The sequence below is a fragment of the Phyllostomus hastatus genome, unplaced genomic scaffold (genome assembly GCF_019186645.2).
Source record: "Phyllostomus hastatus isolate PE091 unplaced genomic scaffold, TTU_PhHast_1.1 phas_scaffold_129, whole genome shotgun sequence".
NCBI lineage: Eukaryota > Metazoa > Chordata > Mammalia > Chiroptera > Phyllostomidae > Phyllostomus > Phyllostomus hastatus.
Genome location: NW_025334009.1, coordinates 4786754 through 4805343, shown reverse-complemented (window position 1 = coordinate 4805343; position 18590 = coordinate 4786754). Strand labels below are relative to the sequence as shown.

General features: G+C 56.5%; 2 protein-coding genes across 3 annotated transcripts; one reads left to right on the top strand and one right to left on the bottom strand.

Annotated features, from left to right (window-relative positions):
* The first annotated feature begins 2708 nt into the window (after window positions 1-2708).
* Window positions 2709-7624, top strand: KLHDC8B (kelch domain containing 8B). Of its 2 annotated transcripts, XM_045857121.1 has the most exons (6): window positions 2756-2886; window positions 3816-4316; window positions 5413-5577; window positions 5922-6146; window positions 6243-6344; window positions 6781-7624. In XM_045857121.1, exons 2-6 carry the CDS (start codon window positions 3941-3943, stop codon window positions 6975-6977), a joined length of 1065 nt encoding a protein of 354 aa, XP_045713077.1. In that variant the 5' UTR covers window positions 2756-2886; window positions 3816-3940; the 3' UTR covers window positions 6978-7624. The 2 variants fall into 2 exon arrangements, with proteins under 2 accessions (XP_045713078.1, XP_045713077.1); XM_045857122.1 differs by lacking the exon at window positions 5413-5577 and having other exon boundaries at window positions 2709-2886.
* An 826-nt stretch (window positions 7625-8450) lies between these two features.
* On the bottom strand, window positions 8451-17803 carry CUNH3orf84 (chromosome unknown C3orf84 homolog). Its single transcript, XM_045857246.1, has 4 exons — window positions 17777-17803; window positions 16054-16167; window positions 9273-9329; window positions 8451-8867 (listed from the first exon to the last, which is right to left on the bottom strand). The coding sequence occupies exons 1-4, from the start codon at window positions 17801-17803 to the stop codon at window positions 8451-8453; spliced, it is 615 nt and encodes a 204-aa protein (XP_045713202.1).
* Between the last annotated feature and the right edge of the window lie 787 nt (window positions 17804-18590).

Genomic DNA, 18590 nt, shown 5'->3' with positions numbered 1-18590 from the left:
AATCTGAGAGTCCCAGCAGGCCAGTGTGCGCGAGAGGGTGCTGGATGCTTCATTTGGGGACTAGTTAACAGCAACTCCTTTCTCTCCTTCGTGTTCCAGGATCCTAAGGCTGCTGCTATACATTTCCCTGCCCATACAGAGGGGTCTTGACACCCCTAAAGAGAAATACTCACTCTACCCTAGGCCTCACCTGGTGCCCCTGAGCTTGGGGTTGCACTCAGGAAGGTTGCACCTTAGTGTTCCCAGTTTTCAACTGTGGGTGAGACCTGTCTCTACCCCATCAGTGGTTGAGGATTAGTTGTTTACTCTCAGGACCAATCCAGCTTCACCTTCTGCCCTAGTTATGTTCCACAGCTTCTCAAAAGCCAGCAGTGTTGGCCCCCCGTGTGCAGGTGGGGCCCAGATTTTATAAACAGAAGCCATTTCCTTAGAGGGGCAGAGTCCATCCTCCAGGTGTAGCAGAGTCCTAGTTGTGCCCTAGAAAAGGGACCCCTCTCTGGTGATGTCCAGCCCAGAGGTCTGTATAAAATGAAGGACTGGGCAGGAGGGTGGAGTCAGTCCATCCCGAGATGGTGTCCCTTCTAGGCATTAGAACCAGAGGGGATCATAAGGGTTAGAGGTAAGGGTCATGAGGTACCCAGCTCTAAGAGGAGGCTAATCATTCTGCCTCTTGGTGCCCGATATGTCCTAGATGGAACCCTCTGGGAGCACTAATCAGGGCAAAGTCTGACCTTAATTGGACTTTGGCAGATGTGACCCTATAGGTGTAACTGGGATCAGAAAGGATGAGTTTGGGAGAGACAATAGGGCCATCCCCAAATCCAGCCCTTGCTCACCATTCGGCATCTTTTACAGCACTGAGTGACGGACCCTGGACCCTATCCATCTGGGCAGAGGGATCTGGTGGAGCTGTAGATGTGAGTGAGGGACCACCCCCAGAGGGAGTCTGTATGCCAAGGAGAAAAGCCGGGGTCAGATCCTGAGGAGACACTTCCTGGGGAGTTAATAGGAAGCAGGGCCTATAAAACGCAGAGGGAGGCAGGACGGCAGCAGGAGGAAGTCAAAGTCACAGGGTTGAAACGTTACAGATGCCAGCAACATTTCAGTTGAGACAAAGACTCCCTAAGTTTTAGCTAGACGGTGTTCCGTGGCGACTGTGGCAAGGGCAATTTTGGGGGAGCCATGGCAGCAGACATAAGATGGCAGCTATCAAGGCAGCGGAACCCTTGAGAATAAATGGCTTCAAGAGTTTGACTGGAAGGGAGGAAGAAGAGAGTGGGGGGACTTGGGGTGCGCTGGGAGGTATCTAAAGGGGAAAAGTGGAGTGGGAGAATGGAAGCCTTCCAGCCAGGATCTGTCCCTGACCTTGGCACCACCATTTCCAGGCAGGTTCTCCAACTCCAGCTGCCAGCCCCTAAAAGTGGCCGAAGACCTTTTCTGGTCATGGACAAGGCTCTACCCACGCTCCGGGCAGGCCAGAAGTCAGGAAGACCAGGCCATTAATGCCCCAAGTAGCTGTCACCCCATGACTGGTGGAGATCTGCAAATGAGGACCTCAGCAACCCTTGCTGGGGGTGGGGGGTGGATAATGTGAGGCCCATGCTCTGCACTGGCTCCCAGAGTCCCCGGCAGGATCTGGTCCCAGTTGCCTGCAGTGGTAACTTGCTTAACGAGACACCCTTTATTGGCTGCCTCCCCTCTCCTTGCCAGTGCTCTCTGCTGGTGCTTCCTGGCCTCACCTCCCACATTCGCTGTATACACTTGCAACTTTGTCTCCAGCCATGCTTCTAGGAAAAGTGAGACAGACACTGTCCATGAAGGAGGGACAGGATAGTACCACACACAACCGCAGGACCGCTTCTTACAAGTGGCCATTGACCTGTACGGTGGGCTGCTGGTTCCCAGACTTACCCAATACTCTGGAATGCTCAGAAGATGGGTCAGAGTCTGGGTCTGAGGTGGGTAGTCCTCTGTCATACCAACTTGCTCTTGCTTGACCCCAGGGGTGGCTAGAGGCAGGGCCAGTACCCTGAAGATGGACAGTCACAAAATGACTTGGGTCTCAGAACAGCCCAGGCCTGAGGCCCTACAGAATAAGACCAGAGTGGCCTGCCTGGAAGGTCCCTTAGCTTCCGACTCTTCAAGCTTATATCCTACTCAGACCTACACTGTCCCCCACAACCCAAATATTCTCCCCAGCTCAGGCCTGGGGACAGGCCTGCGGGTACTGAGGACAGCACTGTCTGCTCCCCGCACCCCTGCTAGCCTCTGTCTCTACCATCCCACCTACTCTGTGCCCTGCTCCGTGCCTGAGACTGCGCGATTCGGATCCAACCCACCAGAGGCCTAGGCCACGCCCCAAGTGGCCTCCAGGGGGCGCCGCGTCTAATCTGTGCTTGGGCTCCTCCGAGTTCAATGGCAGTGGGTAGGCACCCGAGCCCAAAGCCCCGAGATCTACTGGCTCAACCCAGCCGCCCCCGTCCGCGGATGCTCCCGAGCTGGGTCCGGCTCAGAACGGCCCCCCACCACACACGTGTGTGCTGCTCACTGCTGTTTCATTTCTCCCTCCCACCCCAGGTCGGACCCTCCGTTCTGGGAAGGCCCGGTGTCCACATGTCCATCTCCCTGTTCAGCCGTTGGCATGCGACCATGGGTCGGCGCACGGTGCTCCAGCCACGGCAGGTGCAGAGTTAAAGCGAGCGTTGGAGGGGAGGTTTTCCCGAGTCGGGAAGGGGGGGAAGAGGGGCGGACCCCGTCCAGCCCCGCCCCGCGCCAGAGCCGAGTCGGAGCCCCGCCGCCGGCACCCGGCCTCAGCCCCAGCCAGAGCCGGCACCAGCGTAGCCGGAACGGCGGACCCCGCGCCCCGGCGGCCCGGAGGCCCGGCCGGTGAGTCCCGCGGGAACCGCGCTCAGGGGAAGTTTGGGGCGCCGGGAGTAGAACCCCAAGCTCACTCATCTGGACCCGCCCCCTGCCCTCCCGCGAGCTGGAGGGAAGTTTGGGGCTGGGAAGTCCTGGCGCTAGGGGCCCCAGGAGTGTGGCCCCCGCGGGAAAGAATGGGCTGGGGAACTTGGGGATTCGCGTTGAGGGGACCAAGAAGTCCAGCTGCCCATTCCTGCTGGAAGATCCCTAGACTCTGGGACCCTGCGGTCTGGGGCTCATGGGATCCCCGAATAATCCTCACCCATTATAGACACCGAAGAGGCTGGCCTAGGCGCACCTGGCATGGGCAAACCTCTGCGAAGGTAGACGTCAAAGGGAAAATGTGGGACCCTGGCATCCAGCCCCCCCCCCCCCCGCCCCCAGTCCAAACGCCCTGATCTTGGCCTTTTGCTGGCGGGACTAGATCAACCAGTGGCTCCCAAAGCGGGTGTAAATGTGCACTGGAGTCTGGTCCCTGGCAGTCGGGTGGGAGACACTGATGGCTGCCCAGGGCCCAATGGAAGCAGTGCTGGGAAGGTACGGTAGGACTCCACTCCTGCGGAGCACCAGGGTGAGAGCAGTTGAGGGGAGGGAAGCTGGGAGGTGCGGAGCCCTATCCCAGTCACCTCACCTCCTATCTGGACCCAGACAGGACCGGGCAGCCCTTAGGTGAGGGCAGCACGTGGGAAGGGGGCGCTGTCTGGGTGTCTGGGAGCCGCCCTCCCTCCCGCTCCAGGAGGGCCTCCACGGAGGCGCGCTGGCCGGCCGGGGCGAGGCCTCCCCCTGCCTTTCCCACCAGTGACCTGGAGCCGGCCCTGCCCTCAGCTACAGGCTGCTCGTCTCTGCCCGAGAGCCCGTCAGGGGCCCTGACCCTCTGTTTCCCCTCTCTCCTTCAGGCGAAGGCAAGCTCCCTGGACTGGTCAGACGCGCCCCGTACACCTGGGAGAGTCAGGATGAGCCTTTCCTCAGGGCGGCCCGCGGCCTGCGCCCACAGCATGGCCTGACCCTGGAGGCACACACCATGGCCACGGGAGGGAGCCGGGCCTTTGCTTGGCAGGCGCTCCCACCCATGCCCACCTGCCGGGTGTATGGCACAGTGGCGTACCAGGATGGACACCTGCTGGTGCTGGGGGGCTGTGGCCAGGCTGGACTGCCCCTGGACACCGCTGAGACACTGGACATGGCCTCACATACCTGGCTGACACTGGCACCCCTGCCCACTGCCCGGGCCGGCGCCGCCGCCGCGGTGCTGGGCAAGCAGGTGCTAGTGTTGGGGGGTGTGGATGAGGGCCAGAGCCCTGTCGCCGCTGTGGAGGCCTTCCTGGCCGACGAGGGCCGCTGGGAGCGTCGCGCCACCCTGCCTCAGGCAGCCATGGGCGTTGCGACTGTGGAGAGAGGTGAGCGGCCTGCGGAGGGAGGGCCCGCAGTGCCTCAGCACCCTCCGTTCTTCTCTCGCTTGGCCCCTTACCCTCGGGGACTGAGCGGAAGCTGGAGCTTTTGCCTGCACGCCTTGGGCATGGCGTTGCTTCCGGCACCCTCCCCTCCATAGCTCTGAGCTGGGCCAGCAGAGGCCTTCACTGCCGTGTCCAGCTGCGAGGTGGGAGGCAGAGGCCAGGCCGGCCCCTAGCATGTAGGGAGGACCCGCCACTTCCCCGGCCCATCCATTCCTCTCATCTCAGAGACAAGGAGGGGTGGCCCAGGGACTCTTGTGGTTGTTATAGTCTGGGGGAAGGGAGAGAAGCAGGACCTTGGCTTGGAGCCCAACAGGTGCTTAGATTGTTGCCCCCCCACACACACACACGGGGTCTGAGGTGGACAAAGGCCAACCTGGCTTGGGGACAGTTGCCATGGAAAGTCCCCAGTGGGAAGCTCCCAGCTGACTGGCCTGTCTCTTAAGGCTTCCTGACGTGCCCCCAGCTGCCCCTGAGGGTGTAACGGGGCGAGAACCTACTCTAGTGCGAAGGTGGGCTGCAGAGGTGCCGGCAGGGCTCAGGGGCAGAAGGCTTGTGGCCAACGCCCCTGTCTTGCAGGCCCAAGCCCCTCTCACAGCCACGCAGCTGACCTCTGGAGCCCCTCCCCAGTCTGAGCTCCGTGCTGAATAGGCCCCCACATGCCCTATACCTCTGGCTTAAACCATCCTCCAACCCCCTTTCCCCAGGGGAGCCCCCATCTAGTGGCCTCCGAGTCTGACCAGGTCTGGTTCTGCTTGGATGCCAGACTTGGTTGCCATAGCGTCTCCAGGGAGACGGAGACAGATTATAATTAGATCTGCTGCCTCCTGCTCTTCACTCGTAGGGGTCCCGGCCAGAGGAGGAATCCTAGTTCTCCCTGCCCCCACTCCAGGCAGGCAGGAGGGTACTTTCTGCTACTTGTAGGGAGGGTACCCAAAACAGGTCAGGCCCCCCCGCTCCCCCCACACCTGGCAAGGGCAGCTCTCAGGGTGGGGTGCCTGGAGAGGCCAAGGAACTGTCTGAACCACTCCTTTCTACGCAGATGGTATGGTGTATGCTCTGGGGGGAATGGGCTCTGACACGGCCCCCCAGGCCCAGGTTCGGGTGTACGAGCCCCGCCGGGACTGCTGGCTTTCGCTACCTTCTATGCCCACGCCTTGCTATGGGGCCTCCACTTTCCTGCACGGGAACAAGATCTATGTCCTGGGTAAGGGCCCAGGGGTGTGGGAAAGGGGCCCGAAGTCCAGAAGCACCTGTCCCTGCGAGCCCACCAGGCTCAGGAGGAGTCCGGGAGGGCGGGACGAGGGAAGCTTTGCTGCAGGTGAGCCGGGCTCGCTCCGAGGCTCAGACCTCTGGTGGCCCCGCGGGGACCGGAAGACAAAACCCCGGTGCCTGAGAGTCCGAGGGGTGGGTGATCCACGTTCTGGTGCTGCGCACACAGCTAGGTACGGGTGCCTGGAGTGGGTGGCGGTGAAGGCTCAGCAACCTGGGGGAGGAGGAGGCTGCCAGGTGCCCCGGGCTTCCTCCCAGCTGCCTCAATTCCATTGGCAGGGGGCCGCCAGGGCAAGCTCCCAGTGACTGCTTTTGAGGCCTTTGATCTGGAGGCTCATACCTGGACCCGGCACCCAAGCCTCCCCAGCCGCCGGGCATTTGCTGGCTGCGCCATGGCCGAAGGCAGCTTCTTTAGCTTGGGTGGCCTGCAGCAGCCTGGGCCTCACAATTTCTACTCCCGCCCACACTTCGTCAACACTGTGGAGATGTTCGACCTGGAGCATGGTGAGCAGTGGCTGTCCTGAGCTGTCCTTCGGCTCCCCGTGGGACGGAGAGGCACAATGTCAAGGGCCAGATCTGACCATCGTCCCCCTCCTGCAGGGTTCTGGACCAAGCTGCCCCGCGGCCTGCGCATGAGGGACAAGAGGGCTGACTTTGTGGTTGGCTCCCTTGGGGGCCACATCGTGGCTGTTGGGGGCCTTGGTGAGTCCTCGGGCCTAGGGGCGGGAGGGGAGCCCAGGTCAGAAAGGACTGGCCCCCAGCATGAGCACCACCTCCCACCCTGCTCTAGGCGCTCTGGGGCTTGGGCTTTGTGAGCTTCCCGTTCCCACTCTGTGGAGCAAGCAGGGTGTGGTCCCCATGGGCCAGACCTGAGGGTGTCCTTAGCACCTGACTCAGGGATTTGTGCCGGCAGGGCCTAGGAGACAGAAACAGGGCGAATGATCACTGAATGAATGGACAAACAGAGCTAGGAACAGATACGTGAACGAATGAATGATGAATGGGGCAATGAGTAGCAAGGCCCTGATGGTCCGTCCTGGGGTGACGCCTGCTGGGCTGCATGCACTCTGGGCTCAGGGAGCAAAACAGCTGGCACCCCTGCAGCCTGCGTGCTACAACTTCTGTCTCCTTCCTGCAGGAAACCAGCCATGCCCCCTGGGCTCCGTGGAGGGCTTCAGCCTGGCCCGGCGGCGCTGGGAGGCACTGCCTGCCATGCCCACAGCCCGTTGCTCCTGTTCTAGTCTGCAGGCTGGGCCCCGGCTGTTCGTCATCGGGGGTGTGGCGCAGGGTCCCAGCCAGGCCGTGGAGGCCCTGTGTCTGTGTGATGGGGTCTGAATGCCTGATGGGACCTTGCCCACTGAAGCAGCCCAGTACCAGAGGCAGATGTCTGGCTTCTTGTGCTCCCGAGGAAGCGCACTGGGCCCCACAGGGGAAGGGATGCACAGGCATGGGCTCTTGAGACACTGCCTCCGAGACTGGGTAACGTGCGGGCTTCACCTTTAGTGTAGGACACACACACATGCGTACACCAGCGTACTCTCGTTCATTCATGGACCACGCCTAGCTCCTCCCTTGCTCTGGAACCTCCTGAGCCCTCTGTCCAATGGGGAGGTGGTGGGGGTGACAGCTGGCCTCATGCCCTGCAGGGTCAGTGCCTACCTAGAGTTGACCAGGCCCACCCCAATGACTGTTCCGGAAACACCCCAGCTGCCAGCCTGCCTTGAAGGCCCCTGTGAACCCAGGAGAGTTCAGAGAGGGCAGGCGGCATGGAGGGAATGGAAAAGCGCGGTGGGAACCTCCAGAGGGCCACAGGAGTATTGGCTTTAGGCCCTTTACACTGCTGGCTGTGACCCTAGAAAGTCATTTCACCTCTCTGTGCCTCAGCATCCTCAGCTGTCAGTGGGGATCCCGGAAACCTTCCCACCCTACCTACCTCACAGGGCTGTTGTGAGGACCCAGGGAGCGCAGACGTGGAAGTAAAAACGCTGCTCAAATCTGGGTATGGCCCCTGGTGCGGAGTCCTGTGTCACCCCTGCCGCCCCTGGCCTTTCTTTGGGGGTCTTAGTTCTCCAAGGATAAGGGTCCAGAAGAGCCTTTTAGATGTGGCCTCTGCCCCAAAGTATCTGGTGTCTCAGACCCTCTTAAGCCTCAGTTTCTCTTTTGGTGACATAGGATGACTGCTGTCCCCCACTGTCCTGGTTGTTAGAGGGCACTCACAGGACGACCAGAGAAATCAGAAAACTACAACAAAATGCCACAGGGTCAGGATGTCCTCTAGGTGTGTCACACAGCATCTCTGCAAAGCCTCTGCTCACCTCCATACGGAGGGGTCTGGTGGGGGCTGTGGCCTGGGCAGTCTCCCTCTGTCCCAGCTGTAGGGAAGGGGTCTCGTACACAGGACTGTGTGGCCACGCACCAGACACCTAGAGGCGGCAGCTTCCCAGAGAAAGCAAAGCTGCTAGCCCTTGCCTCCTCTTGTAGAATTTACTGCCCACTGTTAGGGGCCACTGACTGCTCTCCCTGCAGTCACACTGAGTGCAAGGAGCTCACAGCTGGGTTTGTTGCAAGAATGGATTTGGGGTCCCAGAACCCATCTGCTGTTGCCATGGTAACCCATCTGTGCCTTAGACTCCTGCAGGCCATACCCCTTTTCACCCGGCGGCAGGGCTCCCAGGGCCACACCTTGTCTGCGCAGCACACGGGTACCATGGGCACAGGCACGTGGGAGCCAGGCATCGGGGCTGGCAGTGCCTTACCGCTCTCAGCCTCCAGGCCCTCCGGGGCTGCAAGCACAGACAGGCCCTGGTGTCAGTCATTCTTGTTTAATGCTCTGGACCAGTTTAGGCACTCGGAGACCCCAGCATGGAGGTAATGCTGCAGCAGCGTGGGTCTTGGGATCTCTGGGAGTTTAGGCAGTGTGTTGGTGACGGGGGCCTGGGGTCCCACGTTGTTGCTGCCACTAGAGTCACCAGGGGATGGCTGGCAGAAGTTCTGCTGGTAGGTGGTGCTGACATGGGGAGGCTTGAGCTGCACAAAGTGCACAAGACGCTGAGGGAGGTCGCCGAGTCCTGGGTCGGACCGGAAGTTGGCCTGGTAGGAGGATTCAAGGGGCCGCTGCTGGCGGAACTCCAGCTCACAGGGTGCCCAGCGCAGAAAAGTGTGTTGCTGCCACAGGCGATTCAGGTCTTTCCGCCTTCCGACTCCCTGCAGCAGGCAGAAGGGGCCCTTTTCAACGGTATGGGCTCTTGGCCCACGGTCCGGCCACAGGCTTTGCTTGAGTGCCCCCTAAACCCAAGCCTGCCTGGTGATGCCGGGCCTGTGCCTGGCCTCCCGGACCTGTACCCCAGCCTTTTTGGCCTGCTCCCATTTCAGGGTGGGGCCCTCAGAAAACCAGGGGCCCCTGGGATATTTGCATATTGTCAGGCAAGCTGGCAGAGAAAACCAAAGCAGAGGTCCCTCTGTTCGGGAGTGGGCTGTTCCCCAGAGGGGACAGGCTGTCAGGGAGACAGACACTCCTCTGTGTGTATAAGGAGCCCGCCCTCCCTGCACTGCCTCATCCCCACCCCCCACCCCTGCAACTTCAGCCTAGGCTGGGGGCCTGCCCATGCTCCTCCCTCTCTGCACACTTACCCTGTCGAAGGAAGTGCGGTTGTCATGCTTGGAGAAGAAGTGTTGCTTCGCGGGCTCCTTGAAAAGAGAGTGAGAGAGACGGTCATGGGAGAAAGTGATGCTGACCTGAGAGCCCATACGGAGGGAAGATTCCAGGAGCCACCACCCCTAAATTGCCAAACTCCCAATACCCTGCAGGGGCAGATACAAAATAAAGCAACATCTCACTTCTGGGACACATCCTGGCACTTACCCCCAAAGCAGAAGCCTCTGGGGCTGCCGATTGAGGAAGGGGCTCAGGCATCTTTCAAAATATCCTGCCATTGCCCTGGCCAGGTGGCTCATCTGGTTGGAGCATCATCCTGTGCACTGGAAGACTGCAGGTTTGATCCCTGGCGGTCAGGGCACACACCTAGGTTGCAGGTTCAATCCCTGCTCAGGGCGCGTATGGGAGTGACTGATAGTTTCTCTCTCTCTCTCTCTCTCTCCCCCTTCCTCTCTATCTAAAAATCAGTAAACATATATCCTCGGGCAATGATTAAAACATTAAAAAAAGAAAATGTATCCTGCCAGCAGGAGGGGAGTGGTTCAAGATTTGCACCTTTCTCTCTGCATTCCCCCATTCTCTCCTCCCCTTTGTCCACACCCACTCCCTCCTCAGCAACCCAGGCTCTTGATCTGAAATACCACCTGGAAACTGGAAGTTTTCCCTCTAGCTCGAGTTCTCTCCTGAACTCCAGACTCAGTAGCCAACTGCAAATGTGTAACGGGCACCTCAAACACATGACTGCATTCTGGATCATTCCCCAAACCCGTTCCACCTGCAGCCTCCCCCAGCATAGGTCATGGCAGCTGCTTCTGGCCCAACACCGCAGAGACCCCTTGATTTTTTTTTCTTTCACTGCCTACATCCGGTGTGCCAGGAAATCCTGTTAGCACTTCCTTCAATGTGAACCCAGGGCTGGAGCTCTCCTCAGCGTGGCCACAGCATCTCCTGCTCCAAGCCACCTGCCCTCCTCTCTTGCCTGAGTTATTGCAAGAGCTTCCCACCTGGTGTCCCTGCTTCTAAGCTTGCTCCTCCGAGTCTATTATTTTCTTAGCAGACAGAATCACTATTTTAATACGTGAGTCAGTTCACATCCCTTGGTTGCCAAAGATCCACAGCAGTTTCTCGCATTTGTAAAAGCCAAGGTCATCATCGTGGTCCATGAGACCCACACAGTGTCGACCCCTTCATCGCCCCCAGCCTCACTGGCACCTTGCTGCCCCTCAAGCACAGCAGCTGCTCTCACCTCCGGCCTTTGCACCCGTTCTTTCTGCGGAGATTTTCCTCCCACCTGGCCGTATGGCCCCTCCTCACTTTCCTCTTGGGAGGCGCTCCCTCAGCCCTGCACCAGCAGTCTCGTCACCCCAACTCTGCATTTTCGCCTTCTGACAGACTCTATGACTACATATGAGGATGCTGCATGCTGTCTGATGTCATTGTCTCGCTCACATCTGTCGCTCCACCTCTGAGAACAGCGCGTGGCTGAATGAAGTGTCCCATCTGGTGAGGTCAAGTCTTGGCTGGGTCGGGGTATGCACAATGGCTGACAGCAGGTTCGTAAGTAAAAGGCAGGGGCTAGCTTCACCCCCATCGCTGAACCAGAATCTTCAGGGTGGAGCCTGAGGTATGTGTCTTTAACACGCTCCCCTACTGGGACCTCCTGCCTCAGACAGCCAGCGAAGGTCTTCAAATGGAAAGATTCATGAAGGAGCTTTACCTTTCATTCCTCATAAAGCAAGCTGGCACCACAGAGATTAAAAACCCAGGGAGTCCTGGCTGGGTGGCTCGGTTGGTGGGAGCGTTGTCCTGCACACCATAAAGGTTGTGGGTCTGACCCTCCGTCAGGATGCATACCTAGGCTGTGGGCTCCATCTCTGTTTGGGGAGTGCATGGGAAGCAGCTGATAGATGTTCCTATCTCACATCGATGTTTCTCTCAACTTAAATATATTCTCAGGTGAGAATTACAAAACAAAACAAAACAATCCAGGGTCCTTTTAGAAAAAAAATGGGAAAATCTTCATAATCTAAAGCTAGGCAGAGTTCTTAGACTTGATGCATAAAAAAAGAGACCCATTTAAAAATTGATAGATGGGGCCTCATCAAAATTAAAAAGAAAAAAGAAACTTTTGCTTTGTGAAAGTCCCATGTGAAGAGGCTGAAAAGACAAGTTACAAACTGAAGGAAAATATTTGCAAACCGCATACTCAATGAAGGACTAGTATCAGGAATGCATAAAGAAGTCTCACAACTTAACAGTAAAATAACAAACTATCTGATTAGAAAATTGGCTAGCAACATATAGACATTTCACCAAAGAAGATATGCGAATGGCAAATAACACATGAAAAAATGTTCAGTCATTAAACATTAGAGAAATGACAATTAAAATCACAATACAGTATCACAGCACGATGGCTAAAATAAAAAGTAGAGACAACAATAAATGTTGGTGAGGATACAGAGAAACTGGATCTTTCATACATTGCTGGTGGGAATGTGAAAGGCACAGCTACTCTGGAAAACAGTTTGGCAATTTGTTTTAAAAACTAAACATGCAACTACTCTATGACCCAGCAATGGCATTCCTGGGCACTTATTCCAAAGAAATGAAAACTTACATTCACCCCAAAGCCTGTATACAAAGGGTCATAGCAGCTTTATTTGTGAGATCCAAAAATTGGAATCAGCCCAGAGAGTTTTTAACAGATGAATGGTTAAACAAACTGGAATATACCTACCACAGACTACTGTTGGGAACCACCCTGCCTGGTATCAGAAGCTGTAACCCCCCCACCAAGGCTAAGGCTGAGGGAACGACCTTGGAACTGTAAGCCAGCCAAGAGACAAAAGCTTATCTCCCTGGCAGGAGCGCTGCTTCTTCTACTTCATCCATAACTGGCCCCCAATGGTTGGTTGGTTAGCCAATGATGGGTAAGATTCCCCAAGGGGAGAATGACCTAACACAGGCACAATCACATGGGAGGCCCCTAAGGAAGGACTTTGGGGGCTACAGCAAAAGGGGGTGATGGACCTTCGCCCCTCGGCTTTGATATAGCCTGAGTCATTGTCTGCGAGAAAATCTCCTAATCTCTTGGCTGTTTTACTTCCCTTGCTTCACCTAAGCCTGAAACAATGACAGAGGGTGGTGCAGCCCTGTGGTGGAAAGGGCGGGTTCCCCGGGTGATCAGGTCTAAGAAAGGATATGTAAAATCCTGTGAAACCTGCTTTGTTTAGAATGCTCTCAGTTGAATGATAAGGGTCCAAGGAAGAAGTAAGTCTGTTCCTTAAAGTTTTTACAGCTCTTTGACCCTGACTCAAAATAGGCCCTCAGAGTTCCTTGTTATCTATTGTTTGATCCTTACTTCCTGGCAATGAGTAATGAGCTTTACCTGAATTCTTATGCAAATGAACCCAATAAAAGCCTGCTCAGGCAGGGGAAAGAAGCGCTCTTCCCCTGGGGAGGGTGGCCATGGCACTCCCCACTAGAGAGAGTGGCCGTTTCATCCCTATTTCCCCACAGGACTCGGTTTTCTCTGTGTATGTTTTTCTCGTGTTTCAATGAGCCATCTGCAGCGTTCCTTGGTCACTGCCAGTTGGTGGCTGGGACAGACTACTACTCAGTAACGAAAAGGAATGAACCATTGATACATACAACTCGGATACATCTCTGAGAACTTATGCTGAGCAAGAAAAGCCAATCCCCGATGATTACATGTCCTATCATTCCATTTATACAACATTTTGAAGTGACAGCATTTTAGAAATGGAGGGAGTGACGGTTGCCAGGGGTTAGGGACAGGGCAGGGTGGAGGAGAGGAAGGCAGGAGGTTGTGGTCATGAAAGAGCAGCACCAGGGATTCTTGGGAGATTGTAACTTGACTGCAGTGGCAGATACAGAAAGCTACACTGCTGATAAAAATTTATAGATCTTAATATACACACACAAATAAGTACAAGTAAAACCGGGGACATCGAAGTGAGATAGATGAATTACATTAATGTCAATGCCCTGGTTGTGATATACTACAGCTTTGCACAGTATTACCATTGGGGAAAACTGAGCAAAGTATAGAAGGAATCCCTATCATTTCTAACAACTTTATGAATCTACAATCATCTCAATATAAAGAAATTAAAAAAAAAAACATACAATCACCCTGGGGCCCTGGCTGGGTGGCTCAGTTGGTTGGAGCATCATCCCATACACCAAAAGGCTGTGGGTTCGATTCCTGGTCAGGGCATATACATAGGTTGTAGTTTGATCCCTGGTGGGGCATGTATAGCAGGCAATCAATCAATGCTTCTCTCTCATACTGATGTTCTTTCTCTCTCTCTGTCTCTCTCTCCCCATCCCGTCTTCTCTCTCTAAAATTAATAAACATGTCCTTGGGTGAGAATTATATATATATATATTAGAAAGAACCTGGGGGTCTGGGGCAAGTTCCAGTGGACCCGATTCTCCCCCATCTCTATGCTCAGCTACAGGACTACGCACAGCCCTAGGGTGTGGACGCCTTGGTTGTGGGAGGCACCTCTGACTCCGGAGCTCACTGCCCTTACAGTGGCAGCATGCTCCACTGACTCCCACCCACTGGAGCTGTGCCCTCCCAGCTGCGGGGGCCTGGTAAGAAGCGCAGTCATTTCCTCTCCGCCCAGGCAGTTCTGAGTGTTCTGAGTGTCCTGGAATTCCCAGGAGAAATTCACCTACCTCTTTGTTTCTAAGCCATCCAGGGCTCCTTTTCCCCCAAGGGGGGAAAGCCCACGGTCTCTGAGCAGGCAGGGTTCAGGAGGGGGTTCCAGCTAAAGAAGCATTGGAGGAGGGGCAGGTTTTCTGGGAGGGGCCGTGTTTGCATATGGGGGGCTAAGGGCCCCTGTGGAGTCATCGGAGAGAGCAACCTCTGTGGCTGACTCAGGCATGGCGGTGGCAGGGGCAGGGACACAGCAATCATGGCACCACCAATGAAGGACCTGCCCACAACCATGGTCCTCTTGTGTGACCTTAAGAACAAACAGGACTAGGATTACACTTCCCAAGAGTCAAGCAGGTGAAGGCTAGAAATAAATAAGTCTGTTTCAGAAGAAAAAAAGAATTTTTTTTGCACCTGAATGACGTGGATAAAATCTCTATGTGCCAAGTTGAAAAGAAAGAAAAGTGGATGCATGACTCGGAGAGGTTTTTAACCACTACAGCTGCAGTCAGCCTGCGGAAGCCTGGTACCTCTCAGCTAATTAGAAAATAAAATGTGCACTTCCCCTGAGTAGTCCCGCTAATTAAAACAGCTTCAGACCTAGAAGGAGCCAGGAGACTTGGCATTTATGCCAGCTGGGCCCAATGCACACAAACCATGCCGTTTGGGACCGCCGATAATGCTAGTAAAGGCTGCAGGTAGCAGGTCTTCGCTTCAACCAAAACATGCCCCCTACTCTGTCCCTGGGGGACAAGTGGAGAGGACATTCTGGTTTGGGGACAGAACTACCTCTGAGGGCTACTACCAAAACCCAGTAGGAAGTCCCCGGGTTGCCTCTGTCCCTGCACTGCTAAGGCCCATCACTCTCACAGGGGAGGTGGCCCTCGCTCTGCCAGGCAGTGCCGGGCAGCCCCTTCAACTGGGAGCACAGGCTCCGCAGGATGGCCAGCCTCCAGGCCCCTGCTCTTGGCCTGGGAAAGCAGTTCCTGGAGAAGCAGATGGCAGATGGAGCAGGACCTGGCTGAAAGCTGGGAAGCAGGAAGCTGCAGTGGGCAGAGCATGTTCCGGGCTCCACCCTTGCCTACTCCTGCCTAGAAGGCCATACTTCTCCCCAGGCTGCCTTCCCTCTGGCCACTGGCAAGTCCTGGGAGGAGAGGGAGGTAAGAGGAGTTTCTTTTCCTGGCTCCTTCCCAGGCCAGCCCCCACCTGGCTGTGTCTCTCCACCCAAGATCACCACTCCTGTCAGGGTGGCCCTCTCCACACCACTCTGTCCTTCCAGTTTCTAGAAGCCATGCCTTCCCCTTGTCCCCTTGGGCCCAGTCGTATTGGCTACTTGGTTGTTAGCACCTGTGGGGCTACCTTCCCCTGCAGCTCCGACACCTACCCTTTGTATGTCCACCCTCCTGAGTTCTCCTTTATTGAGTGGGCTTTTCCTGCTGGGCCCCCAACTGATGCACAGCGCCTCCTCCTAGTCTCCAGCCTGGAGGCGGTGATGGGCCGGGGACCTGCACCCCTCCCTGTTCTTGGGAAGCCTTTTCCAGCACTCTAGGCCCTTTCTGGCAGCACCCTTCCCAGTCCCCTTGGCTAGGTGTGTGGGTGGGCGCCCAGCCGCTTTCCATACTGCGTCCTTGACCAGAGGAGCCTCCTCCCCACTCACTCCGGGGCCCCTGGACTACGAGGCTGACTGAGGGCTAGACCATGGGTTTTCACTGCATCAAGGGATCTGAGCTTAAGGGCAGTTTTTGGCGACACTCAAGGCGTATTTCCTGGGTTCCGGAGGCTGTCTCCCCATGGCTGCTCACCCCACCTGGGCCCTGACCCTTCCTCCGTCTAGAAGGATGATTGAGCAAGACTGTCCAGCCTGGCATTGGTCCCTCTTCGCCCCATCTGTGGGAGAAAGACCTGACATTGCAGGGGAGGAAGGGCCAGGCCTCCTGCCCGTCCTGGGGACAGGCTGGCTCCACGTGTCAGTCCAGCTGTGTGTGGCGGGGCTGCGGATGACGCTCCTGGGGCCCGAGAAGCAGAAACTGGCCCAGCCACCCAGCTGCTCCAGGGCTGCCTCGTACCTGGCATCGCTTCAGGAACACTGCCGGAGGCTGGGGCTTGGCTGCAAGGCGGTATTCTCGAGCACTTTCACTCTTGAACTGGCCTCTGTAGTGCCCATAGAAGCCACTGTTGTGCTGTAATAAGGCAGGCACGAGCATGAATGCTACCAAAACCCCAACCTCAAGTCTTAGACCTCAGTGGCTAGACCTCAGGGCCCTTAGAAGCCTCTCCTGGGAGTTTCTGATAAAACAGAAAGAATCTGAGGTGGTGGTGGGGAGTCCCCTGGGGACTGCAAAGAGGTGTCTCCATTCGTCATTAGAACAGCTGGCCATCTGTGCTGGCTCACCTGGGAGGGCTGTGTGTGTGTAGGCCCTCCCTCCCTCCCTCCTTCCCTCCCTCCCTCCCTCCCTTTTTTCCTCCTCTTTCTTAAAATCCCAATATGGGGTGGGAAGGTAGCAGTGAAAGGACAGAAGGACCTTGGCCCCCGTGAACCTTCCTTCTGTGGGGGAGTCAAACACAGTGATTAGGGGCAGGGAAGAAACAGCCTGATGAATGGATCAAGAGTGACAAGGAACAGGAACAGCTCCTCATGACACTGGGGGTGGGAGCCTGAGCAGGAAAAGGAGTCAGCTACATGAGGAGTAGTGGAAGGGCCCTAATATGCTGGGAACTCTAAGTGCAAAATTTCAAAGGAGGGAGATAGAGAACGACAGAGAGAGAGAGCTCGGAAGAACAAAAGAAGAGGCCTGGTTACTAGAGGGCTGTGAACCAGCTGGGGGAAGTGCGGTGAGGTCAGGCAGGGACTGGGTCAGGACTGTGGACTCTCTTCCGGGGAAGGCAGGGGACCAGAAGCTTCTGAGTAGGGGTGGCTCCTGGAACTGAGCAGTTCTGAGAACAGGGCCGCTGTCCAGCGCCACGGTCCTTCCGCGGGAGAGCTGAGAAAAGTTCCCTTCATTGCTACGCCCCCCGCAATGTTAGGTCAAAGGACCCTGGAGAGCGAGCAGCCAAGTCAGGAATGAACACCTGTCTGACACACACCCGCTATCCTGGGGCAAGAAGGGCACCCTGGGAGACCGGAGCCCCTAAGGCACGAATTTCTGAAAGAGAAGTGCTCCAACAATGGGTGGCTTCTGGAGAGAAGTCCAGAGACAGGGACTGGCAGGCGACAGAAGCGGGCGTCGGGAGTCTAAGACGGAGCGATCCTGTCCTGACCTCATTAGGCAGACACCCTGTGGATGACAGTGCCTGGCCAAGGAACCACTGTGGCCCACCCTCTTTGCCCTGAGAGCTCCCTGGAGAGGACGGTCCGTCTGGTCCTCCACGGTCCCATCCCTGAGCAGCAAGAGCCTGTCCCCAGCCAGCCTCTGGCTGTCACGTGGGATCTTAAACACGACTGGGAAGCCCCACATTTTTTCATCCCACTGAGGGCCTGGGCCATCCAACTTTACTGGCCATCCTTCTACTGTCTGCTGGACACCCCTTACTTCCTATTCCGTTTAGTTCAACAGCGTTTCGGTGAGCAGGTTAGCAGGAGACCAGGACCTCTGGAAGAGAGCATGGTGCCGGGAAGACTAAGCCAGCCCCAGGGGTGACCCCAGGGTGGCAGGTGAGTGGGTAGTTCAGCGTCCTCCACTAGCCTGGGTGCTGGATGAAACCCTTCTCCCTTCACTTTCACGACGCACTCAAATCTCAGGCACTACCCCAGGGCCAGGCACCAGGGTTAACCGTAAGATATGCTCTTACCCAGGAGCCTACTAAAGCACTCTTCATCTTTCCGGGGAAAGGCACGAAGAGGGAAACTTTCCTCCAGTCTCTCTGAGGCTGTCTGAAAACTGCAGGAGGCCAGCTTCTTGTTGCTTAGTGACAAAGGGATGCTGTGACTGCACAATGCCGCTGGGTGTTGAGGCGGCGCCTCGCCTGCTGCCCCTCTGGGCTTCCTGCTCGGTTTTTACTCCCCCCCCCCCCCCCGGAGAGGAATCTGCCCCTCCACTTTAACAGCCTGAGAGCGTCTTTATATATAGACACACGTAGGGCCCCACTGTGGAGTCTGATGAATTCCGTCAGTGAACTATTAAGGAACACTTAGAGGTGAATCCTGCGTTCTTAAAACTGCCCAGCCAAAATGCCAGGGATACCGATTTAGAAAGCGCTCCGTGGAGCCAGAAGAAGCGTTCAAGGGGCTGGTGGCTCTTAGGATAAACTTAGTGCGTCAGAATGAGGCTCTGCCTGCCCACTGCTCAGGGGTTCGTGGCGACTGGGGACAACACTGATCACGGCCGGCGAGGGTGACAGGGACCTGCAGGGAGGAGGGCGTAACAGAGCAGCCAAAGGAGGAGCATGAGAAACGTGTATGTACATGGTGGTTCCATTCCAAGCTATCCTTGGACAGATAATTCTCATTCTCTCTCTCTCTCTCCCCTGCTCCCTCTCCCATTGGTAACACCGAGATGTGAACTGCTCATCCCTCTCACTAACCAAAAGAAGCCACCAGTCAGCCACTAAAGAAGTGCCAGTGGCCCCGGCTGGTGCGGCTCAGGGGACTGAGCACCGGCCTGAG